Genomic DNA, 26,831 nt, shown 5'->3' with positions numbered 1-26,831 from the left:
AGAATAAAGCCATCCATTGCTCGGATTTGTTTTGTGTTTTTGTTTTGTTTTTTAAGGCTTTTCTTTTTCTTATTACATTAATTTTATGCCACATTATTAATTATAATAATTCACAGACAATCTCAATGACTACTAGAGCCAACTTAATATAGGAGGGTAGGGAGATTCAATTTGCAGATCAATAAATATTGAATAGTGAATGGATCCTGTAGGTTCTCACTTAAAGCTTTATCATTTGCTCACAGTTCCTGACTGTTGTCTACTTCCAAACTTGTGTTCTGACTGAACAAGTTGTTATTCCCCTAACAGGTCCTCTGTTTATTACTTCATCAGTCTGTATTTTATTGCCATGATACAGTCACATGACTTACACAGGTGTCATTCTACACTTTTTAAAAAGTAAAAATACCTGATTGAGTAGTCAGGATTGTTTGATACTCATTGTCATCCTATTGTTACTCAATCTGTCCTTCAATTTATTAATAACTTATTCCTTCACCAGCTTTTATACTATTTTGCTCAGGAACAGAATGATACTTTAGATAATAGACAGATAATAGAGACTGTAGATCTGTTGACATGTGGCTTATTTCACTTGACATTTTAAAATGCTACATAGTATTAACATAGCTTGATATTTCTGGAATTTCTTTGGTATTCCGAAATTTGTTAAATTTTATGTCAGGAAATAAGATTTTTGTTAAAAAAAAAAAACCAGGTGTATTGGAAAAGAAAAAGAAAAGATACTGGACTTTCTCCAGTTATAAGTGGACTAGAAAATATTAATGGTATTTTCTCAATAGAAGTATATCGTCCTTCTTACAAAATACAGAAGAAAAATACTTAATGAACCTTGCTGCAGTTTTTTCAGCACTGATAGGCTTACCGTCTCTGTCTAATAATGGTTCTAGGTCATGAATGGTTATTTTATGTTATTTATATGTTAATAAAATTCTCTATTTTATACAGTTAAAAAAGGAATACTCAGTTCTGTCATTAAAAGAAAAATACTCTCCTCAGTCATTTAAGAATAATACATATTGCTGGGGGAACTTTCTGCCCTAGAAGTAACTATATATGTTGTAAGCAAACATCAAAAAACCCCAGTACTTCTACAGTAATTTAGGAAAAGCAATTTTCAATTTGCTGTATCCTTTTAACTAACATGCCCCAGCACCCCCAATTTCTTGCTAGAAACTGGGGAATCTGGTATTTCTACACTTGGGGTAGTCTAGGCTACTGTCTGCAGGTCTGGGCTGTAGGAGGGAGACGATCTGTCACTGAGTAACATCGGTAGCCCTCCGTATTTTATTTGTAGAAGAGTGTGTGAAAAAGCAAAACAAACAACAACCCAACAAAACAACCAACAAGAAAAGGGTGGGGGAGGACTAAAGCCCAGAGCAAGGTGTTCCAAAACCAGAAACCTAAGGGAGGAATGCTGATGCGTGGGTGCCTCCCCTTGTTTGCTTGACCAAATGTACTGAAGCATTTTAAGATTTGGAGCAGCCAAAAGAGTAGGGAGCTGGAGGACCTGTCTCGTCAGGGAAGACCCAAATAAATATTACAGTTGGGCAAGTAATTGGTAACAGTGGCTGGGACAACAGTGTATTCGTACTTATATTGAGCATGGAAAAATAATTGGGATTTTTTTCCTTGAGATGATCTGTGCTCATTTACATTAGTTTCCCCCGAGTGAGGAGGCAGCCTGTTATTTCAGTTACAGAAATGTGGAGCAGACAAAGCGCTGGAGAATACTCTCTCGGGGGCAATCCTACAGTGGCGGGAGGAGGGACACAATAAATTACCGGCTGTTACCCATCGCTAAGCGAGGCGCCTCTGCCTTTGGGAGAAGAGGACGTTCCCCCGGCCCCTCCTCATCTGCCTCTGCAAACGGTGCGAGGTACCCACACTGCGTTTTGCCCGCAGGGCGGTTCACGCCTCCAGCCAGAATAATTAATTTTATTCAATTATTCATCGTCTTTCCGCTCGGCGTGTTTCAGGGCGCCGAGAGCTACCGGGGCGGCTCAGGGCGGGAGCAGTCTGAAGCGCCTCAGGCCCCGCGCTGATCGCCTTCCCCCCCCCCCCCCCCGGACTACATTTCCCAGCAGGCGCCTCCCCGGCCGCGCGTCGCGAAGCGTCGCGGCCGCCGCCGCGGGGCACGCCGGGAGCTGTAGGCGCCCCGCGGCGCCATCCCCGCCTCCCATTGTCGCTCCCCTCAGCCGCGGCGCTCGCCGAGGGCCGCCGCGCGCTCCTCCCCCCGGGGCCGGGCGAAAGGGGCGTCGCCGCCGCCGCCGCCATGGCCGGTTGTTGTCAGTCCCTGGCAGCGGGTTATGGCGACGGCGGTGAATGAATTCTCCGGGCGGCAGAGGGAAGAAGAAGGGCTCAGCCGGCTGCAGCTCCGCGCCCCCGGCCGCCGGGGCCTCACCCTCCTCGCCGCCCGGGCCGGCCCCCCCCGTGCCGCCGGCGGGGGCGGCGGCCGCGGCGTCCCCTCACAAGCGGAACCTGTACTACTTCTCCTACCCGCTCTTCGCCGCCTTCGCCCTGCTCCGCTTCGTCGCTTTCCAGCTCGGGCTGCTCTTCGCCTGGCTCTGCGAACGCCTCTCCCGCGGCGCCCTCATGGCCGCCAAGGGCAGCAGGGCCGGGGCCGGCGACGCGCCCGAGCCCGGCGGGGCGCCCGAGACGGTGCGGGCCTGTCACAAGCGGGCCTTCGAGTGCATCTCCATGGCGCTGCGCATCGACGAGGACGAGAGAGGTAGGGGAGCGCCGAACGCCCAGCCGGGGGGCCGCCGCTTGGAGCGGAAAACGAGCCAAACCCACTGGTGTGGGCAACGCGGGTGGCGAGGGACGTGGGCGGGAGGGCGAGCTCCGCGCCGGTGCCGCTCCCCGGCGGGGTCCGGCCTTGCCCCGCCGCAGCCGCCCGGGGCGGCGCGGGTGGGAAAAGCTGCGGCGCCGGCTTGTTCCCCGCGCGAAGCGGGTCTCTGCGTGTCACTCGATAACTTCAAATTAAAGTTTTTTGATGCGGGGGGGTCTGGGCGAGGCGAGTGAAAACCGAGGGGGTGTGTGTGTGTGTGTGTGACTGGAACTAGCTTTCGGTTTAACCGAGCTTGCCGGACAACAAAAGCGCCGGGGACAATAATACGGGGGCATCCTTTGACGTACTGCCTGACAAACGGTGGGAGTAGCGTTGCAGTATTCAAGAAACTTGGCCTCCAAACTGCCCATTTGGAGTCGCCTGCCTTTTCAAGAAAGAAATATTCCTGTTTTGGCAGGTTTTAAAAACCGGGTTTTTTAAGCTCTTTGACATGCTTACTCTTAAAACACCTATCACTGTGTGACTAGGAGGCCTTAAGCAAGACGTTTAGGGTTCGATTAAATGAAACACAGGAGTGAGGAATTTTTTTTTTTTTTTTTTTTTTTTTTTTTTTTGTCTGGAGGATTAAAAAAAGACAGTTGCTACTTCATTTGACTTGGATGTTTAGTCCAAACGTAGCAGCAAAAGTCAGTCAGCATCCAAAAGGTAGTCCTTAGGGACATGATGTGCTGGGTTTCAAAATTCTCTGGGAACATCAGATTAATTTATTATATTCTTTCTGTTGAGCTTTGGTGAAACTGCTATCCTAGAGGCGGAGGCTAAAGGTATAGGAATAGGCCTTCAATGGAAGCTACGTGCTGTGAGCACCATAAAAGCGAGGGATGTGTCTTGCTTTGCATCGACAATTTGGGAGTGGCAGTCGTCAGCTCTGGGAGGAAAGAACACGCCATGTGCGTGCAGCAAGGTTAGTTCAGAACAGACGTACAGTGTAAGAGCATTGAGGGTCACAGGAGCAAAGCGTGGAAGAAGGTGAGGTAGTTTAAGTCTTCACTGTAGTTGATGTTTGCTGTGTGAAGAGTAGCTAAGTCTTAAATTATCAGGTGCCTGTTCCGCTCTTGTGGCTTGTAACTGTTGATGGTCTGAAGGGTAAGCCTTCAAATACTGATTTTAATCCTGCACTTTCTTTATAGGTATTTTTCGAGTTGTCATGTATGAATTATCTGCACAGGTTGTCCATTTAGTAAGAAGGAAAAAAATCATTGCTGGTAACGCAAGGAGTTGCAAAGCTGCTACAATCCTACAAATGCAATATTCATTTCACTTGAGAAAGAACTCACTTTGCTTTAATACATAGATTTGTTATTTGCTTGTCTGTTCTTACTGGAACACATGCATACCTTTGAATTCATTTGATATGTAAATGAGTTTTTTATAACTTCCAACAGGAAACAATGTATTGGGTATAGTATGGGAAATGGTTAGGATTTCTGGATTGTCTTAATATCCTGTTAATTATGTGCCATTTTTGCTGTTTTGGAAGCTATGTGCACTTCGGTAATTATAATAGCACTTGTGGTAGTTTTATGCTTCTGAATTATCAGGGAAATGAATATTCTTGTTTTGGTATTTTCAAAATCAAGCTTAACTTCTTTTCCTGGGACTGGGAAGGTATGTGTGGTGGGTTGAGCCTGGCCAGCAACTAAACACCCCCATAGCTGCTTGTTTACTCCCCTCAGTGGGACAGGGAAGAGAATAGTAAGAGCAAAAGTGAGAAAACTTGTGGTTCAGCATAAAGACGTGTTAATAAGTGAAGAGGTGGGGGGAAGACGAGTGATGCAAAGGCAATTGCTTACCGATGCCCAGCCAGTTTCTGAGCAATGGCTGCCTTGGAAGACAGCCCCCCACCCCGTTCTTCCTCTACCCAAGTTGTTATTGCTGAGCGTGATGTGAGGTGACACGGAATATCCCTTTGGCCAATTTGAGTCAGTCGTCCTGCCGGTGCCCCCTCCCAACTCTTTGTGCGCTACCAGCCTACTCCCTGGGGATCCAAAGTGGGAAAAAGAAAACCTTGAATCCGTGGAAGCTGTTCAGCCCAAACATTAGTGTGTTTAACACTTAGTCACAAATCCAAAACAAAGCACCATAGGGGCAGCTATGAAGAAAATTTAACTCCATCCCAGCCAGACCCAGTACAGCAAATCAATGACTTCTAACGAATGTGACTTTTTACTTTTAATGTCTTAATCGCTGACAGCTAGTAAATCACTCTGTGGGGATTCAGAATACTACCTTTACAAACAGCGTGGTGTGGTATATTGCTTCTAAAACTTCTCTAGTTAAAGGTAGAAGTGAGATTTTAGTAGTGACCTTGGCATGTTTGCAGCTGCTCTTTGGAATAGCAAAGCAATTCAGGCAGTAGCAGAGATGGCTGGGATCATCTCAAATTTGGTTTCTAATAACCATAATCAGCTTTAGATTTACACTGCAGTCAAAACTGTTTCTATAGGCAATGTGGAGAAGCTTAAAGTAAAAAAGGCTACTGAGAGGATCAAAGTCACTCAGCTTCAGTGATCTAATTTATCTAGATTTGTCCTTAACAGTCAGGCTATCTGAGGCTGACAGAGAAAGGGCAGTAATAAAGTGATTCCCGAGGTGTGTGATATACACGACTGTAGGAAGATGCTGCTTCTACGGTTTGTATCAGTAGGAAACTCAAAACATGGAATTACCTGCATAGGGTAACTTGCCAAACATTATTAAAAGATTTTGCATCTGGAGAGGAGCATGAGAAAGCCTTTAAGAGGATTCTAGAAATGTACTGAAATACTTTTACTGGCACTAAAATTTGCTGGAAAATAGGTTTGGGACTGGCGTTATCTTCTGATAACTTCAGAAGCAGCACAATCACTGGTAACTGGCACTTAGGAATAGTTTTGTGAAATGTTTTATCTTCTGAAACTGAGATAATGATATCAGAAGGTTTCGTTCTAGGCATTCTTCTTTTTTCTAGCACTAGCAGTTTGTTAACACTAATCAGGTTTAAATTGTAATACTGAATGTGCTGTATTCCTGTGTGGAAAGGCACGCTTAGTGTGACATAGCTACCTTGCAGAAGTACGTTTCCATATGCAGGCAAGTATCTTTCTAATGCAGAGTATTTATAGAAGGGGAGCAACGTGAAGTAGCTAAGAATATCTCCTCAATGGCTTATTTGCTGTCACGGTGTCAGATAGTATAGGTTAGGCATAGGCTTGTTCATGGTTGTATAATTCTATGTGTATTGCACTTCATATGAAAGTGCCATAAACGTGCGATACAGTCGTTCCATGATAGGATGAGAATGAAGGAATAGTCCCATGACAAATGCTCTGTACAAAAGTAAACCAGAGGAAAAGTGTCTCTTGTCTCGCTCATGTAATACGTGAGATGCGTTGCTTTTATTCTAGAAGCACAGAAACTCAAGTGTTACTTTAGTATTGGCCCTCACTGGAAGATTAAGAGGCATGTCTCAATGGGATGTTCCAGAAAGAAAACCTGTTCATTTTGCCACTTCTGTTGTGAATGAATATGTGCGGGCTAGCTTTTTTACCTTTTTGTATTTTTGTTTGTTTTTGCTTGTTTGTTTGTGTTGTGTTTTGTTTTTGTTATTTGTTTTTTGTTTTTGTTTTTTTTAGGGGATCGATCTTTTTAAGGTGGGTGGAGAAATATTCTTAAAACAGGCAAAAGTGATTTGAGGCTGGTGTAGTACCTGTTTTTAGCTTATTTGAAGCTTATTTGAAACTAAGTAGATACAAAGTTGACAGTGTCCCTTTAAGTGTTTCTTTAAATCATAGGGTTTTGTTCAAATATCTCTTAATTCCTCTTACTTGTTTTACACAGCATTATATGGAACCATTCCTAAGCTTTTAATTCATTACAGAAAATAATGGGTTCACTTCCTTTTTAAGCAGGACAAAAGGAACAAGCTGTTGAATGGTATAAGAAAGGAATTGAAGAACTGGAAAAAGGAATAGCTGTCTTAGTAATTGGTCAAGGTAAGCCAGTTTCGAGTTTTGTGGAAAAGATTTTGGTTTATGGCTTCTTAAAAGTGAGGAATTTATATTGCTAAAGATGGTAGGTATTAGGAATGGTCTGCTATGTGAATTCATTTGTAAGAGTGTTTCTTATTCCTCTTTTAGGTGTAGGTGAACACTGGTTCATTTCTCTGTTCTACCTTAATGTTCTGGTCTATAACACTTGCAAATCTTGCTCCAAATATTTTCAGACTGTGCAAAATCATAAACAGTTAATGAAAGTTCTAAAGCAAAATACTTGATTTCTTATATAATGGAAGAGCCAAAATAATGAGTTCTGATTTGATTTGCCAAAGTTAACAGTTCACGTTCTCACTTATGCAGAATTTTCCCTTAAGTATAATTCAAAAAGAGACAACTCAATTGGGAATGATTTAGCATTGTGTTTCTGAATAACTTAGGCCAAAATAGCAGGACATTTCCAACAAAGGAAGAAAGCCATCTGTGTATATGGAAACATTTTGAGCTGTAGTGTAGAAACAGGTACGTACCATAGAAAAATAGGTGTAGTGAAGGACTTGTCAAGAATTTCTGTCATAATAATAATAAACCTTTAACTGCTTTTGCAGACTGCTGTTTTGGTCCTCAGTTATGTTTAGAAATGCTTGTGAACAATATATGGTGACATGTTACTTATGCCGCTGATACAACCTGTCTAAATTTCATAGTTGAAAAAAAAAAAAAAAAAGGCAACAAAACCAAACTTGACTTGAACAGACATTATTTTTTAGGAAGTGGTGATATTAATGTCTGTAACTATATGTGTTTTGAAAAGTAAAGGGACACAGTCAACTGAATTTAAATCTGTTAATTTTGCCAAAGTGAATTATTTCAAGTTGTACTTGCCTCTCAGTCACTTTTCAAGCTTTAAAAAAAAAAAAAAAAACCAACAACTTTATTTGACTTCTGTTTAGAAAAATGCAGTGACAAAGAACATACATTAGGTCACCATGAAATGTGAGAGAGTATGCAAAGCAATGATCGGGTTCCCACCGCTCTATAAGCAGTATTGTAATGCAGATAGTGTCAACTAACTTTTAAATTCTTGATTAAATAGAAGGCTTGAGGATTTTTTTCATTAGTTTTGCAGTAATGTTTCTAGGGGAGGGGGTAGATAAGGGGTGGGAGGAAGAGGAGGGTGTCAGTATTTTAGCACTTAAAAAAGTTAATTTGCCAAATTGTGTTTTAACATTGATTTTTCTTTGTAAGGTGATCAGTGTGAACGGGCTCGACGTCTGCAATCTAAAATGATGACAAATTTGGCAATGGCCAAGGATCGCTTGCAGCTTTTAGGTACCAGTTACTATTCATGACTTTGGAAAGTTTGTTGTTATTTGAACAACTTCATGTAATGCGTTCTTCTAAAATACTACGGTAATTTTTCAAATGGAGTCGTTATCTGTGTAGGGTCTCTTAAGCTTAGCTTTTAGTTGAGAGCAAGTAGTATCTTTTCAATGCTGTTGATGGATTTTGAAATTAGAATCTCATGACACACTTCCCTGTGCCTTAAGAAGTAGGTATAAAAGTAACCGAGAAGTCTTTATATCATAGCACGCTTGACTCATCAGCTGAGGAAGTCTTGACTAACTCTTGGAGTTACGCTAGGATTTCTGTGTTAGAACTATAGTAAAACTTAATATATTGCTGAGCATGAGTGCTAAGTGTGCCTTCTGTGAGTTTAACTACTTCATGTTCTGTTAATTCTGCTGTCACTTATATAAGAAGTTTCCTGGTTATTGGTATGTACTGTAATAATAATTCTTTAGCATTATGTAGACCATAAGGTCGTGAAATCCTCTCATAATTTTTATCTAGTAGTGTTCTATTTTAAGACTAGCAGATAAGATCGCTTCTTTTCAGAAGTATAGTGTTGTATGGTTTTCTCTTTAGCAAAATTAAGTGCTTTACTCTGTCCATTAAGAGCTTATAAAACAGGCAGAATTGGAAATGACATTTTACTGTGCATGATAAACAGAGATCCCCCCAATCAAGCAACAAACCCACAGCTTCCTGTAGTGCATCCTCTAAATTGAGAACTTTGGAAGTGCTTTCAGTTCAGGCAGTGAAATGAAAATAAAGATTAAGTTGCTCTTGAAGGGAGAACTAACAAATGTACTTGAGTTTAACTTGCGTATCTGCAGCTTTAATCTTGCACTGTGTTGTCTTGAGTTCTACTAACTCCCTCTCCTAGGAGTGCCTAGAGCAGACTGAAAAACTCATGTTTGTTTCTCCTCTTAGGCTTTGTGATTCTGTGGTCCTAACTGTTGATTGACAGGGAAGTTGTGACAACCACAAGAAAGCAAATCCCTTTTGTTTCCCTTGAATTCCTGGTGTCAGTTCTTTTTGGTGGAAAAAAAGTGAAGGGAACAGCTGGAAGAGACTTCCCGCTTCTATACCTTATTACAGGTGTTTATCAGTAGAACCTTAGCGCATGCAGAAAAGATGTTTTCTACTCTGTAGAGTTAAAGGCTGACTTCTGGGGGTGTTATAAACTAGGGAACAAAAGAGTGAAAGTGATTGCACGCTAACGGTCTTCGATAAGGTATGGCTTGTTGCTGACATCCTAATTGCGAGTAACTAGGATTTCTTTAAAAAATTTGCTGTTCTTTGAACCTTGAAGTAGCAATGCCTGTATTTTGTGGGCAGCGCTTCATCCTTGCTTGAGTTATTGTAGTAGCACTTGGGATGTTGATAAAGTTGCTTACTTGCTGTGCTCTGATTGAAAAGTTAAAAAGGGTAAACACAGAAAAAAAAAAACCTAAAGTTGAAGTCAAGCTGGTACATTCATCTTTACTACCAGAATGTGTGATCACATGCTGTTTGTATTCTTTATTCAGAGTGCAGATAGAAGGATAAATAAATGGAATAGTGTTTATTGCATAAGTTGATGTCAAATATGATTTTATTTTATTTTTACTTTGAAATTATCAGAAGCTTAGCACTTTGTTCTACTTAGGGTCTTGTTCAGTTTGCACTGAGGGCCTGCCTCAAACAATGTACCTGAGAGCAAAATTTGGGTAGAGAGCAGCAAGTAAAGTCATCTGCCCTTTAGGAAGGAAAAAGATGTTGTGTAGAGAGATATTGCAGTGGATTTAAATCCCTGCAAGCTTAATAATTATGGATCTGTTTGAGTAATACTTCCTATACTATTTAACCAACTTTCTGATATTGACAGCATCTGTTTTTATTACTTTATATGTTACTTTACATGGATTTTGTTGAAATTTAAGGCAATCTAGAGCTGAATTGCATCTGCAATTCTAAACATAGCTTTTAGCTTGTTACTTTTCGTAACAGGTACTTGGAAGTTTTTAAGTGGTGTAGAGATCCGTTTTTAGTTGAACTAAACCTGAGGCTCTTAAGGTTCAATAAAGTGATTTTTCCTATGAATCCAACTCTTAAGATCAAAGAGTGTTTTCCTCTAGCCCTGTGGAATTTCTCCATTTCTTAAGGGAGAATAGGCAAGCCCGTTATTACATTAACTAGCAGAATAAAACAGACTTAAAGTAGACAATAATACCAAACATTTCATCCTGCTTGCTAGACAGAGATGTGATTGCAGACTGCCTAACTGAAATGCCAGGCAGTCAAGCAAGTTACATTGGTAACATGGAGAAAGTGAAAATGAAATCATATGGATTATAACTATCCTCTAGAAGTGGTCAGTGCTTTGATTTTTTTTTTTTTTTTTTTTTTTTTTTAAATGTGTTGAATCATCAATGCAAGCTTAAGTTGCATGACACCACTGGTGGGGGTGTTGGACACCACTAATGGGAGTGCGGTGTCTGATCACACCTTTGTGTTATCACCAGCTGTCATCACACCACTGGTGCCTTTTAACTTTCAACCAAGAGGATGTAGCTGCTTACCTTGGGTGTTGGCTTCACTATTTTGAGCCGTGTTTTCATCTTGAGGCTAAATTACCGTTATTGTATTCTGTTTCAAGCTGTATTATGATACAGCCTGAAAGCTGAAGTTACTCCAGGTATGTTTCAGAGCACCTCAAGGTGACTCAATCACTTTGGCAGCCCAGGGCCAATATTGAGTTGTGCTAGCTGTCAGGGGACTTCAAAATTCTCCCATTTGAATTGGTGGCAGCCCGTGTTTTTGACGTGGTTTAGGGTGTGTTAGCTGAGCAGTTACTTACACGAGTGGATAAATCTTGCTCTGATGGGCTTCATAGACCCGATCTCTCCTGGATGGCTGATCACCTATGTTAGGAACATTGCATTTTATATTTTTAGATGCACAGGAGGATATTTGTTTTCTACAATTGATACATAACATTCAGCAGTTTGCTGTTGCTAAAGATAGATAACCACCACCGTCTAGTGAAACAGTATTCAATTCTAACACCATACATGGGTTGTAACAATCTGTGTTGTCCCATTTCAGACTTTCTGTAGGGGGACAGATTTCTGTCAGCACTAGGGCCTTTCTGTGTCCTATGTGTAGCTTCAGGATTTTGATTGAAGGATGCACGTGGCACATAATTAAAATGACTTACGTAATTTTCATCTTCAGTTATAATTCTGCCCGTGTTACAGATATGAGCTTCAGTGGACATTTTTTGTGATTATTCCACTTTCACAGAGGTCATAGTATTTTTGCTTCAGTCTTGTGTTATAGGATGTTTTTGGTTTGTTTTTTTGTTATAAATCAGTTACCTTGAACTCAAGGTCTAGTATTGCCTAAAATAAGACAACAGCTGTAGTGCTAGTTATTTGGTAGGTTTCTGTCAACATTGTATCATCAAGGAGAAAAAAATGAATGAGATTCTGTAAACTGTTTTTTTTTCCCCAGTGTTTGGAGACACAGGGAGAAAGCATTTAAATGGAAGGTGATAGGGTGTCCTGTTAATTCCCTCGAGTAATATTTAGCTCAGTTGATTTTCATTATTCCAGGGGGCTCTACAGCTACACTGTCCCTCAAGAAAAGTGACATATTTGCTTTATGTAGTTTTATGTGCAATACTAAAGTTACATGTTAATATGTAATGTGATATGAAGACACTGTGTGAATTAAAACTGGACAACAGTTGGCTTATGGCTTTTTTGCTGCAATTTTGGAGTGCCTGGATATGTGGGACTTGCTAAGCTGTTGATAATTGTGGTAAAACTCCAGTCTTAAACAGCAGTGTTGGAGCAAATAGGATTTCCTGAACTTCTGCTCAAGACAATTGATTTTATTATGGTCACTCACTAGAACGTTTTTTTTTTTTTGTAAAGTTCTGAAATGTTCTCCAAAACTTCACTGCTTATCTGATATCTTTACAAAGTCTATTAATACTAATTTTGTTTCCTAAGCTTCTCTATACACTTTCCATTTGGATTGCATGCACTGAGCAGGGAGTAGACTACTCTGCTCTCGCCTTCAATAATGCTGCACCCACTGAAATAATACACTGTGTTTGCGGTCAGTCACACTCAAAGGACTTTTCTTAGACTTCTTTAGAGGGAGGTTTCTTAAAGTAACTTCCTGCAAGTTATAAAGCTTGTGGTTGGTTGTAAGCTGTTCTTGTGTGACTAACATTTTTTTGTTTTACTGCACCTGACTCTTCAATGCTTTCAATTTAAATCAAAGTAAACCCTGGGTGCACATACCAATCTTGAACTTTAGTTTTTCATACTTGACTGTAGTTACTAAGTTTTCACTTGAAGATGCATCTTGCTCAGTCTGGATATTGTTATTAAACCATTACTTAAACTGTTGGGTCTAAAGATACTTCTCAGGGAAGCTAAAAGGTGAGTGATCAGGAGCAGGCAGAAGAAGGAAGGAATGAAGCAGGAAAACTGGAAAAAGATGTGTAATGGGCAAAGAAGCAGAAGCAAGGAAGTGTTTATGCTTGTTGGTTGTATGATCTGCAAGCTCTGAATGGCGATTCTTCCTCCAGTTAGGGCATTTACGATCTTGGGTGTGCACCTTTTCAGTTCAATTTGTCGTCTTCTGCAATATGTGCTTTCATGTTGCCAGAGGATATCGCTCCTCTACTTTTCCACCTCTTTTTTTTTTTTTTCCCTGCAGCTTTCTGGTACCGTTATCTCCTGGGAACGGGGGGCGGGGGGGGGGGGAGAGGAGGAAAAAAAAAAAAAAAACAGATGGGGAGGAGGACTGTGACAATGTTTGCCTTGCATCCTTACAAACTGTGTTTTGTTTTTACAAAAAAGGGGATGTGTGTCTTTGAAAAAAGGTGGGAGAGGCTGTAAAGTGCCCCAAAAGTAACCCCTAAAAGTAGAAGTTTTTAACTGCAGTGGGAAATCAGGGGGGTGTAGCTGATCTGCAGGGAACAAATAGTCCTGAGACTTAATTCTTGTTTTGTTGCTTGCAGCCTTAAACCTATTTGACTTATGCTTTGGCTAGTTTATCATGTCTTCTTAGAGTTAATTTATTTTACCTTAATCTTTAACCTTACAAATCTTGTATTTAGATGTTTCAGAAGTTAATACTCTTAAAGAGCATAGCTTGCATGAGAATTTTATTGACTTAATTTCAAGGCAATTATATTTCTAAATAGAGATCTTGAAAGACATCATTGTAATGTATATAAGGTGTTTTGCTTGAACAGTTGAGGTTTCTGTAAAATGTTGACTGACTGATACTACTGAAGTGAAACATTTAATTTGGAGGCAAGTGATGACTCCTTGCAGTTGGTCAAAAGTAGCACCTTGGGGAGGACTTTCAGAAATGGGTTATCAACACAAATAATTAGTAAATGGAGTTGAATTAATCCTGACCATTGATTTTTTTTGGAAGTAACTACAATCACTAGTTTGGAAAGATTGTTGTAATTAACTCCGCTGTAAATGGCTAGTTTTAAAGCTATTTTCAGCCATGCTCATACTGACAGAATTTCCTGACAAATTTGCTAAACATATAGAATAGATAGAAATATTCCTTTTACCTTTAACCGTGTATCAAGTGTAACAAAGCCAAACTTGACATTTGTGTGTTCAGCATACATAAATTTTCTTGGTTCATTTTTATTTTTTGTTTGTTTATTTTGTCCTTTTTCCTCCCTCCCCCTCTGTCTACTATGTAGAGAAGCTGCAGGCAGTTTTGCAAATTTCCAAGCCGCAAATGGAGGTCTGTAATGACAGTACTAACCTGGCATGCCGCAATGGACATCTCCAGTCAGGTGGGTTTGGTTTTACCAGTGCCTATTGAGGGGATGTCTCGCAGTTTCTGGTGTGTTACAGGGAAAAATATGCAATGCTGTGTTCTGGCCCCACCAACTTTTTAAAAAAATTGTTTCATATTTCTGTTTTTAAAGGCTTTATACAAAATACATTCCATCCTTTCTATGACTTTGATGACACTGTTTTATTTTGTAGTATTCAGTTTTCTCTTACGATGACTGTCCTAGAATCCAAAACTTTTTACTAAGACAACATTTTAGAATATATTTCTCATATTCTTAAAGGAATGAAATTAAACTCGTTTTAGAAAGTGTCAAAGTCAAGTTGGGATATGTAGGTTATATATTGTGCCTACATAAGTAGTTCATCCTTTATGATACTGCGAGAGTGAATGTGCGTTTGCATTAAGCTGCTTTAAATTTCAGGGTTTTTTGCTCTTAGAAAGTAATACATGATTAAAAGAAGGGGGCAGAAAAGCCCAGCTTTTGTTTTTTTGTCAAAGAAGCTTTTTATCCTTTCCCAGAAGACTGTACCAGGGATACTAAAATACAACAAGTAAACTTGTTTATCCATACATGAGGAGTAAAGTTACTGTGTGGTTTGTGAATTGTCTTCAGGGAATGTTTTAAGCCAGCAGTAACTGATAATTTGTATAGTAAACTGTAATGAGATTAAATAAAATGGAGAGCTAACAAGGAATGGAATTCATAAAGCTTGTCTGCTGAACAATATTCGGTTTTTAAAGTAACTAAACTTGAACCAGTATAAACCACATGCTTTTTTTTTTTTTTTTTTTTAAGCTCCCTTTCTAGTTCTTAAGTCATCTTACTGTTTGGTTTTAGTCTTTCTAATGTATGAGAAGTTAAAATAGTAGAACTACATCATGTTAGGAACCTTTAGATTACTGTATGTGTGGTATTTTTTGACATTTGTCAAAATGATATAGTTAAAAGGGCTCTGCTGTATAAGTTTCTATGCAGATTGAGCTTGGGAACTCTTTACCTTAGATGACCCAGTACAACTCTTGTCTTTTTACCTTGTTGGCTGGAGATTGAGTGAACAAATACATACGTATACACACCGAAGTTGATAAAATGCTCCATCTGATGCAATATGAACAGCTTTTTCTTTAAACTCCTTCCTTCATATGTTTTTGCACCTTTTTCCTCAACCTATCTCAAAATTGGATGCTGAAGGAGAAGGTTAGACTGAACTTTCACTCCTAAAACTGTTAATTTAGTTATTTAAATCTGTCAGTAACAAAGCATAGAATATCCATGGGTATCTGCTGGAAATGAAGAAACATTTTGCCAGTACTGCAGCAGGTGTTTTTGTTGACAAATTCCTGTAGCAGGAGGTGGTCGCTGTTGGTAAGGTTGTGGAAATTGGTATCAGTCAGTTTACCCATTTGGATTCCTATTCCTGGTGACATATAAAAGATGGATGACTGAACCACTTCTGCAAAACTGTGGAGGAAGGGATAGCGAAACAACTGCAAAGGGCCATGGTCTTCTGGGAATGCGTTTTTCTGGGAGTGTCTTCTGACTTTCTGAAGAGGAATGTGGACTAACAGAGAAGCCTTCATTTGCCAGGCACAGCGGGACCTGAGAAGAGACAGAAAGACTAAAGGGCAGCTCATAAAGAGTAAGGTACCAGGCATCTACTGATCACTTTGAACAAGACTTCAGGAGGCTTGTTCCATTTCCATCTGCGTTTACATTGCCAGGGGTAAACGTAAGATTAATAACTTGTGCAAGTTAGAGGTTTACCTGAAGTACTGAACTTCTCCCGCATCTGTGGGATCCCTGATAGCACCAATAAAGTCAGCCTGTTAAGTCATCTGTATTTCTCAAGTGGCTGGTGCCAACGCTCGCATGCTCACTCTCTCTGTCTTTTTTTTGGGGGGGCTGTAAGGGGAAACATTCTTGTTTGTAAGATGTGCTACACTTTGAAGAAAAAAGTACTTCCTTTATACATGTTGTAATAAAGATGGTATTTTTCAGACGGACGGGAGCAATCATTTGAGAACACAAAGTAGAAAACTATAAAATCAGCTTGTAGGCTGAGGGCTGCTGTTACTGAGGAAGTAGAGGTGCTGCAGAGGTACTGAACCACAGGGCTCTGGCATAAGCTCCATTTTTCCATCTACATAAAGCATTACCTGCGCTGTTGCCTAATCAGGCTGGATTTTTTAAAAGTCCAGAATTTTATGAAATGTGAAACATGTTCAGTCATTGTTTTAACAGCAAGAAAGTGCCTTTTTGCTCCTTCTTCGGTCAAAAAGTGCTTTGCTTTCTTTCATTTGCCCTTAAAGGCCAAAGTCTTTAAAGATGTTTTAGCTTCTTAATTCTGTCGGATATTCTGTTGTCACAGTTACACTACGCATTTTTTATATTTCCAAAATGTTACTGATTTGAGATTCTTCCTTCTTCCAAGATACTATGTGTCAGCCTTTCAGACCAATTGACTTGATTCAAGCACAAATGGCTACCTATCCCCGTCTTCCTCATTCATAGTTTCCTATCCTACCCGAATAGCTAGAGGTTTTTCTTAAAAATTTATCTGATACCTTTACAGTGAGGTTTCACAGGACCTCATTACAGCAATATCACCTGCCCTTCAGTTCCAGAAATCTATGTAGTAACTTGTGTAAAGAGTAATGACCAGCAGCCTTGACCCAAACCTTTATGTTGAAATACATATTTATTGTTTAATCTCTATCAGTCTTGTTTGCATAGCAGTCTTAAATTAGATGTAAAACAATTTAACTGTGGCTTGTTTGTTTGGTTTGTTGTTTTTTTGGGGTTTTTTTTGTTTTTTTTTCCCCCCCTCAGACATGCATGTTTTACTTTGCATCATGGGTTGTTGTTTTTTAAACTAGCTTGGGAGCAAGATTATGCCAGTTTTGCCAAAGGCAGTGTTTATGAGTTTTATGAACTTATTTACTGGGCATACAATACTGGTAGTATTACAGTACTTCCAGTGTACCATTTTATATTTAACATGTAAATCCCAGCATGACATACAATCAGAGAAGGCATTAAATTTCTCTTTCTTACCACAACATTATCACTGTGCAAGTAGCTAGTTTTTATCTCAGTTTTCACTTGGAAAGACTTGCTGGCATATCTTCACTAGTGGGCATATATTAGCAATGTTGATTTCAAGTTGCAAAAAATACACTCTTAATACTGTAGTTTTTTAAGGAGTTTCCCAAGTAGAAGAAGGAGTAGCAGTAAGATCATTTTTAACACCATCATTTGGCAACAGTGATTTGACACAGCTCTGTCAGTTCAGGAGGAGAACAGCTGTGTCCCTGATCTGTGTAGCTGTGCTACCATTTGAAATGTGGAACGGGTCCTTGTTAGTTGCTGAAGTTTTCTGTTAGATAGTTGTTAAAAAATATTAATATAATCTTTCAAGGAATTACTATTTTGGGGGCTATTGCGAATGCTGATTCTGAATATCTAGTCTTGTAATTGCTTCATGTATTTTGCTATGCAGTATTTACAGAAAATGTATACCTAAGCAGTTTAAAGTTGTTTGGTGATTTTTTTTTTTTTTTTTTTTTTCCCCCCCCCAACTGGGGTCCACAGACCACATATAATAACTTCTCTTAATCACTTTATATCAGTTATCAATAGGTATACGTAAGGAATTTGAGGAATATTCCCTGATGACTTTTAAGGTTTCACAACAGAAGGCTGGAAACTGTTCTGCAATATGGGTATTGCTGCTGCTAATTTTAATTTAAGATGTTTTTTGGGTGCTTAAGAAGTTATAAAACAGCAAAAACTTGTTTATTGATGTGCCTTAATCTGTTTTAGATGCACAAAAGAAATTATAATTGGTTTGCTTTTTAGAAATACAAAGCATGCTCTTATTGTTATTAAATAAAAATGCTAGAGATGCATTTTTTCCCAGATTGTTTCTGTGTGTTCATGTGTGTAGTACAATGAAGCTTCTCTTAAAGTTGTTCAAAGATATCCTTCACTTTACCTTTAAAAACAGTTAAATATAATAAATGCATTTTAATATTTCTGTAAGGAGTCTGGAATGAGGCACCTGTGTCTGGAGCTTATCCCAATTGAACCAATAGAAAAACTCAGACAAAATTTTGTTCCTTGCTTGTTTGTATTTTTTTTGTTGTTGTGTATATATTTGGATGACATTAAAATTGCAAGGATGCTTTCAGGAGCATATAGTTACTATTTCTGTGTGATCTAGTGGAGTTAGCTGGGAACTTTGAAGTAAATTATTCTGTCCAGTCAAGAATTAGGGAGTAAGCCCCTATTACTACCCTATAAGTATATATGAAGTAGACAATTGAATTGTTCACTGTTTCAAATACACTTGAAAAAATACCATGATCTGTCTGTGTGATTAGAACATATTTTAGGCACTTCCTTACTGTTTTATACAGAACAGTGGAACATTTGGCAAAAGCCTGCTGGAGATACTACAAACATTTTAAGGCCATTTGCAGCATGTTTTCTGTCTTTCAGCAGATGACAAATACAAACGGATAGGAAATGTGTTTTGGGGGTTTTGCATTTGTTACTGAAAAATATATATTTTACATAATGAAATAAGAGGGGCTATCAGTCTGATGAGACGTACGTGTGTTCCTAACCACCCTTTAGAAATAGGTAAACTTTAGATAAACTGTAATTCTGAAAAGTTTCGTTGCATTTCTATTTGCTTCTTCAAATAAAATTTGTATATAAAATGAAGTTTTCCTCTGGAGTTGGCACTGAACAACTATGTTGAGGAGCAGCTCGTCAGTGCTTCTTCCTGTGCTACCCATCAGGACCGACTGTAGTTTATAAACCAAACCACATATGTAAACTTAGTGGTCTTGATTCCTGGAGGTATAGCTAGGGTAAATCATAATTTGTATTTAAGCCTTCTTTTTTGTGTGGTTTGTTTTTTTTTTTTTTTTTTTTTCCTCTTGCCCTCCCTGTATTTCCAGCTTCCTGAAATACTTACGCAATTTTATGATACTCAAAATCACAATGTGTGTGCGTTGTTCTCAATAGATGGGGGTCGTTCTGGGCAAGTGTGATAACTGAGTAACATGTTAGGATGAAAGAGATAGAGAAAAACTACTTCAGCTTTTTGAAGCCTTCTCATGTTAACTTTAAGCCAGCTGTGCAAATGAGGCTGAAGGAAAAAAACACCCAAGAAACCGAGTGCCACCTTTTGATTAAATTGGACCAGTCAAAGTGTTGAGTAGCTAGGTTTTTTAATATATTAATATACTGCTCTTTGAACTGTAAAGTTACTGAGTATGCCTGATTTTGAAGAGGTTTTGATTTGGAAATTCTTGTGCAGTAATGACCAATTAAATTTAATGAGCTCTGGATCTGTGTGTGACTTAGTAGCCAGTTTGGGGTTGTTTGTTTTTTTTTTTTTTACAAAAAAATATCTTACAAGTGAAGGTAACTAGTCATATTCTTCAAGTTCCCTTGTTTTTTTTCATGTTGACACATCTGCATTATATATGATGACATCTGCAGAGTTTCTGTAACTCTTAAAAGGGGTAGATCTGTGACTGAAGAAGGGCTTTAGAAGCTTTTTAGCCAAGTAGTTCAACCCATGAATAACTGCAAGTTAGGTAAAGATTTGCTTCTGGTAGTATGCAAGACTTCTCTGGTGAAAGCAGCTGAGAACATGGTAGTAATTAATTGATCTTTCCATGATACTGTTTCACTGAGGTATTCTTATTTGAATTTTTTAAACACAACTTTCAAAATTATGAGGCTTTCTACTTAGGTTTCACTGAACTGCAATATTATAAATTAAAAATTCTTTGTCAAGTCATTGACTTCCTTAAAAATCAGAATTCTTTGGCCCATTACTTAAGACTAACAAGTCAAACCGAGTTGCAGATTTCTAAAATCTTAGTGAAGGAACTTGTTGCTGAAATCCATCTTGAGATTCCTTGCCTCTGACACCATAGTCCTCTTAACTAAACAAAAGGCTCCTTAATCCTTTTAAAGGGATATAAAATAAGGCAATATTTACAGTTTCCATCACAGACAATAGTACTGTGCTAGACAGCTTCCAATACTATATTCCCACCACAAAACCCTCCCCGATCTGATGCTGTGCTCTCATCATTACCCAGCCTGACCAAATGGTGTGCTTGCTGTAGCACGTTCTTACCTCTTGGTGTCTGTTGTGATGTTTTACACTTGCCATTTCTGTGTCACGGAACCTTATTTTATTGTATATCCCCTATGGAGAATGTAGAAATCGAGTGCTATTTCACTTTGGACCAAAATGGCCTTTTGTAATTTAATCACCTGCGGCCAGTATGTTAAGTTTTATCTATCACCAAACTTGAGACCTTCTTGCTCCGTCATGGAGGTGAATTAGAGTAAGTAAGCGTGAATGGGATGTGTGGTGGTGTCTGAACTCAGTGGTGTGATAGAGTATTTTAAGACTTAATTTTAAATATAGGAAGGTAAGTTGCTTCAGAGCTGTCTGTTCAGAAATTACTTACACCTTGAGATTCCTTAGGTGAAATAAGGTTGCAAGAAAAAAGCTCCTGGTAGTTGCTTGCAGGTATAACTATTTTAATTTTCCCAAGTTGAAGTGCCTTGGTGAAGCTTCTGCGTGGAAGGTGTTAGTGTTAGATGGCGTTAGCTAGCATCCAAAGTAACTAGCCTGCTAACCACTTAAGGAATGAATCCTCTGAACCTAAAAGCTTGAAATTTGGGGATTACAATAACGATTAGTTTTAGGAGTTCTTGGGAAGGAAAATCTGGCTGGTTCTTTGTATTCTTCTGTCTTAAGGAATCGATGGTGTTCTTCCCTTGTTACAGGACTTAACCATCTCCAGCTTTTCTAAGATGGCTAACTAGTGTAGGCCTTGAGAGCTCATAAAAATGCAGAACTTAACTTTAGGAGAAAGCTACGGTTAATATCCCCTTAAAAGTACTAAACTTCTCTAAAACTTGTATTATTCTGCTGTAATACTGTATTGTTGGCACATATAATACTATCTTCAGGTTAGCATTGATGGTAAAAGTATGACTGCTGAAAATGTTCTCATAACATTGGTTTTCTTTATAGAAAGTGGAGCGGTTCCAAAAAAGAAGGATCCCTTAACACACACAAGTAATTCCCTTCCTCGTTCAAAAACTGTTGCAAAAACTGGATCCACAGGCCTTTCAGGTCACCATAGAACACCTAGCTACAGTGGGATATCAACTTCTGTGTCTAGACCAGCACCGAATCCTGCAGCTTCAACTCATAAGGTATGGTAAAGATAAATATAGCAGTATATACTTGGAAAGTCCATGTAAATTCCAGAACAAGCTTGGGATTTACTGCATTTATGACAGACTTGTAGTAGCAGAAAGTTTTTTTGGGGAAAAAAGCTAGAACCCTCTAAATTTTGGCTAAGTCTCTTGAGTTAGGCTGCAGAGTGGATTTTACAAATTGAGAGGTATTGGGTGGCTGCATGGGCAAATGGATTTTAATTGTGATCGCAGTTATAAATGATAATCCTTGTTTTGAAAATTGCATGGGAAACTGAGAGAAGATTATCTAGGAGAAGAATAAATGTTACTCCCAGTATGTAAAAGATGGAGAAAAAAAAAACCTCTTACTCCAGAACTACAGATTTCCCCCCCTCCACCTTCCTTCTCTTCCAAAGCATGTATGCACAGGTTGTCTTGCAACCACATTGGAAAAGCAAATTATGGTTAGATTGTGACTGAAATACAAAAGTAAGTCCTGTACTAACAAGACACAAAAAATGTTGCATTTCTTTTGACCCGCCTCTTTCCCTCCCATCCTTACCTCCCCCCTGCTACTCCCACAGTAAAGTAGAATAGAGAGCAGAATGGACAGAACTTAAATGTGGTTGAGCTTTATTGCTGCTATAATATGAAGGCTTTTAAGTGGCCTGTTAGCAAAGTATGAGAGCAGTAGAAATCCTTGCTTATAGGTATTGAGAACCTGAAACAGTCTGTTATGCTCTGTTTCTAGAGAATGCCAGGGGAAAATACTCTAGTTAAATACAGTGAACTATCTTTTAAAACAAACAAACAAAAAATAATCCTCAAGCCAAAAACTCCCTCTCCACTGGAGCTGAAGATGCTCTACCTGTGCCTGAATATGATAGTATGATCTGTAGCAAAATACAGTGTCAGAATATCTGGTATGTGTTAGCGTATTCGGTTTTATGGGAGCATATGAAATGTAAAAGTAATTTTGTAAAAATATGCTTTGACAGTATTAATGTTTGTTTGTTTGTTTGGGGTTTTTTTCCTTGCCCCTCTCTGCTCCAGGCTGTGCCTAAAAACAGCAGAACAAATAAGCCTTCTACTCCTACCACTGCTCCTCGAAAAAAGAAAGACTTGAAGATATTTAGAAATGTGGACAGTAATCTTGCTAATCTTATCTTGAATGAAATTGTTGATAGGTAAGTCTGAAGAAAAGTAGGCTTTTCAATGCAGAAAACCAGTTTTTTGTTTGGTACACTCTTGGTCCACTTGGAATGAAAATTAATACTGTTGTGGGTTTTTCTGGGGTGGTTTTGGGTTTTTTTTTGTTGTTTGTGATACTTCGGCAAAAGGATGAAAATTCAAATCAAAGATGCTTATCTTTTTAAATGCTTAGCGATATAAGTTGTAGATTTCCTCAAAAGGGTTCTGTATAAATACTCCAATGCATTAAATTAGTCAGCTGCAGCTGAAAAAGAGTATCTCATTGTTAGACTAATTAGTATTCCATTTCTTTGTTAGTGGGCCAGCTGTCAAATTTGATGATATCGCAGGGCAGGAACTGGCTAAACAAGCTTTGCAAGAAATTGTTATCCTACCTTCTCTTAGACCTGAGGTAAGCAACTGGGTTTTGTTTTCATTGTCAGAGAATCAGAGAAGTCTGTTGTGCTTCACACTTGAAGTGTGAATCTTGAATCCTGTCTTTACTGGTTATGATTGCTATCAATAGCTGTGTGGTGATAGGTGTCTTGGAAAAGGAAAATGAAGGATTTTTGTGTTAAAATACTACTATGAAATTCCTCGTCTTATGGTTAGTGTTGGAGAAAGTGACTGAGGCAATAGTTAAAAAAAAAAAAAAAAAAAAAGGAACAAAACCTAACAACCCCCCCCAAAAAATAAACAACGTAGGAAACCCCCCAGTCCCCTAAAAAAATCAAGCCAAAGGAACAACAACAAAAAAAATCCTGAAAATTTGTGAGGCTGACTGTTCCAGATAGCTATACCTGTGTGTCCAACCCTGTATGGACATGTAAAGGACAAAACCGTAATTGGAAGAGTGACAAAGATGAGATTTGTATAGGTAAATTAAGTGACGACAATATCTGATTTGAAAAATATTAAATTGGTATTGTGGTCATGTTCTCTGTGTGAATGTTGATTAGACATTCTGAATAGTCTGTTCACAGCAGGAAGGGATTCAAAGAAGTGTAATAGTGAAGCAAGTACACTGGGGTGAATAACATTTGAGGGTAGATTCCCTCTTGACTGGGCTGAGTAGAAATTGGTCATTTAGTCTTTTATTCTATTTATTGTAGGTGGTACCTCAGCTAGTGTGACTTGCTAGATTCATGTCTGGCTTATATACTGCTGGTATTTTCTGAGTCACTTTTTAAAAAAATTAAATCGGTCATTTTCTAAAGCTGGACTTGCTAAAAGTTGCTGGGCGCTTGCAAAAATTACATGCAATTCCTGCAGTGATGATTATTCGGGCAAAATTATTGTTTGTTCTTTGTTTTCTTATGTGTCTCTCTTGTCATGTTGACGTATGATGGGAGTTGCTCTGTGGTCTTCCTCTTTTCTTTAATGCAGTTTCTGCTTTTGAAGCATCATGGGGAAGAAATCCTAAACCTGGCATAGCATCATAGGAGGAGTAGGCCTGAGGAAAATAAAGCTTTGGCATCAAATATGCATGCTCTGTTATTCTTAATGCAGAAGGAAAATGTCATTGTACTGTCTCTGTCACTACAGTCCTTTAGTGTGTCAAGTTTGTTCAGTAACACTAATACAATGAGCTGGGTAAAAAGGACTTTGAGATGTGAGGCTTGGCATAGTTATGTCTCTTTTCTAATAACAATTGATATTTTCAGTAAGAATTTCTTCGTATTACTGTAGCTAACAATGGGCCTGACCTTGGTGTAGGTTGAGATATAACAAGGACAGAGAATCCTCCAAGTTTTTAAACATTTATTGGAAGAAAAGAGGTGTGGTTTTTTGTTTTTTTTTTTTTTCTTCTTGAATGGTGGTGGTAGATGTGGCAACTATAGGGGAATATTTAGTAAGTTAAATACTACTATGATTTTACCCTTAATGAGTTTTGAGTTCAAATTCCTATTTAAACAAGCCAATTAATGGTATTTTTGTAGGAGAGCAATAGTTGAGGTGAATAAACAGAAAACACTGTCTGCAACCATTTCAGCAGTAAGATGCTAATAAAACACTAGCAATTAGTTCAGGCCGTGTTTAGTATGATTAGTCTGTTAACAAAAACTTTAAAAGCTTAGTGTGTCTCATTGATAAATGGCAGTTGAGCTGAAGTGTGTAGGTGATGATCAAGGTGAGGGAGAGCTGTAGATTTGGTCTGGAATATATAAAAATAGTGAAATTGCCAGAGAATAATTCCAGACAGGAGGAGTCGGGCAGGAGATGCACATTCTGGTCGGCAGCATGGAAAGCAGAAACACTTGAGGAATGTAGCTGTTCAGGTTAAAACGCTGCAGTACATTTGCAATATAGGTGGTATGTATTAGTGAACAGAATTGTGCTGGATAACTGGTTTTAGTGATCAAAGTCAAGCACAAAGAAAGTGCCGTGAATGATAAAATAACGGAGAAAATGCACGTTGGCCAGTCATTTTAGAAACACTCCAGTGGTAATGGAGCCATTTGTTATCACGGATATTGTGGAAAGGAATGCCTGCCGTGGTATTTAGACATGGTGTGTGCATCGAAGGGACTCCCTGCTATTCCTTTTGGTTTATTGTTGGAATTACTGGGAGCTGCAACGGAGGGATGAGTGTTGAGACCGAAAAAGGAACTCCAGAGCTCTTGAGGAAAGTGGTAAAGACAAAGCGCTGGGGAAAACAGGCTGCAGGAATAACTAAAAGGGATGTACTCTCTGAGAATTTGTAGATTTGCTTGCTGTGATGCTGCATTTGATGGGTGCAGTTTTATAGTACAGGAAAGATGAATCCGATGTAAAGTGAGAGGGAGGAGATCATTATCAGTACATTTAGAGAGAGTGGGTGGTTTTAAGTAATATTTTAAATAGTTTCAGCCAAAGCTTGTGTTCTCAGGTTTCATTTAATAAAAAAAAAAAAAATAAAAAATTAAGGAGTTCCTCCATGTGGAGTTAGTAGGAACATTGCTTCAACTCTCCTACTGCACATCTGCATTCCCCTCTTTTTAAATGGAATTGATGTTTTGAACTTGTTAAGCTAGTTAGTTAACACTGGAAAGTGTTACTGCCTTTTGGACTGTTTTCACAGTGCGCCTGTGCACGGAACGATCATAATGTAATTTAACTGTTGCGTGGGAAACGATAATGATGTGCATTAGGTCAAGTTAGTAATAGAACGTAAATTCTCCCAAACCCTGTACTGTTGTATCACTGCTACTGTTGCTACCACTGCTAGCCAGTGAGCTATTCCTCAATCTTAATTTTTTTTCTTATGGAGGTAGACCAACATTTTCTTTAAGTCTTTGAAGGTGACATACAATGATGTACTTTTCAGTTATTTACAGGACTCAGAGCTCCTGCACGTGGATTGTTGCTGTTTGGCCCACCAGGAAACGGGAAAACAATGTTGGTGAGAAAATTACTTCACTCGTGAGCTGGTGGGCTTAAAATGTAGCTGCAAAGGGTGGCTTTCAGTTTGGGTGTTGTAGTAATAAAACTGTATAGTCTTCCTGGATATGTGTTATGGTGTCAGTTTAATGCAAAAATCAAAGTTTTTCTTAACTGTGAATTTTATGGGGGAGGGAATTGCTAAACTGTTCTCTATTTAATTCTCTTCAATATCACAAGTAATAAATTTCAAAGTTAAACTAGCGAGTCCAAGTCTCATTTTCAGGGAGAGTAAAAGTAACGTGGTTAATTGTTTCTCTACAGAAGCGATCATCACAAATGGTTTGCTTGCCACTGAAATATGCTAGAAGTGCAGTTTGGAAGTAGGGGAGGAGCACAGTAGCAAGAAAAAAGGGGGGTGTCTGACTTCCACGTGGCTATCCAAGGAGCATAAGCGCTGTGGAACTTTCTGGCTGCTACTTGTTTTCTTAGCCTGACGTGCTGGGTTCAGGGAGCAGGAGGGAAATGGCTGTGCATCGCTCGGGGAGCGTCGCGTGGCCTGATGCAGCTGAAGCGGGCCAGCAGGCCTGCAGCACGTGGCGAGGCTGCAGCTGCACGTTCCCTGGCTGGTACTGAGGCTGGGTCAGCTCTGAAGCGCAGGGGTGTGAACGATGAGCAGTTCACTTTGCCTCGTCTGTTGTGTTACACATACCGGAACATAATAGCTAGTCTCTAAAATTAAAATGTATAACCAGGGAATCGTAACTTCTTGAATATGGTGAAACTGTTAAAGAAGAGGGTACTCCGTGTGAGCACTCTGGCTGAACTGATTATTTTTCCTAGCTTTCTTCTGAAAACAGTTTTTGTACAGATAGGGTGAGGGGGAAAAAACCCAAACGTAATTTTTGAAGTGATTTGATCCAACTGCTACGCTAAATTATCACTCTAAATTAGTTAAAATTGTTTGAGATGTCTTCTCAGGATACATTGAAAGGAGCAAGAGACTTGT

The 26,831-nt window shown here is 39.1% G+C and overlaps 1 protein-coding gene across 4 annotated transcripts in view; it reads left to right on the top strand.

The window, feature by feature from the left end:
- The first annotated feature begins 2,201 nt into the window (after nucleotides 1-2,201).
- SPAST (spastin) overlaps nucleotides 2,202-26,831 on the top strand; it is a 39,560-nt gene continuing 14,930 nt past the window's right edge. The window contains exons 1-8 of one of the 4 annotated variants that reach the window (XM_042789458.1): nucleotides 2,203-2,752; nucleotides 6,760-6,846; nucleotides 8,095-8,178; nucleotides 13,925-14,020; nucleotides 21,102-21,286; nucleotides 22,325-22,458; nucleotides 22,781-22,874; nucleotides 25,770-25,844. In XM_042789458.1, coding sequence (XP_042645392.1) covers nucleotides 2,347-2,752; nucleotides 6,760-6,846; nucleotides 8,095-8,178; nucleotides 13,925-14,020; nucleotides 21,102-21,286; nucleotides 22,325-22,458; nucleotides 22,781-22,874; nucleotides 25,770-25,844 — 1,161 coding nt within the window. In that variant the 5' untranslated portion in view covers nucleotides 2,203-2,346. Of the gene's footprint in view, nucleotides 2,753-6,759; nucleotides 6,847-8,094; nucleotides 8,179-13,924; nucleotides 14,021-21,101; nucleotides 21,287-22,324; nucleotides 22,459-22,780; nucleotides 22,875-25,769; nucleotides 25,845-26,831 lie in introns of all 4 variants that reach the window. The other 3 variants (XM_042789459.1, XM_042789461.1, XM_042789460.1) reach the window with 3 other exon arrangements.

This window comes from Tyto alba, unplaced genomic scaffold, assembly GCF_018691265.1.
Source record: "Tyto alba isolate M040663 unplaced genomic scaffold, T.alba_DEE_v4.0 Super-Scaffold_16, whole genome shotgun sequence".
NCBI lineage: Eukaryota > Metazoa > Chordata > Aves > Strigiformes > Tytonidae > Tyto > Tyto alba.
This window is presented reverse-complemented; position numbering and strand designations above follow the sequence as displayed.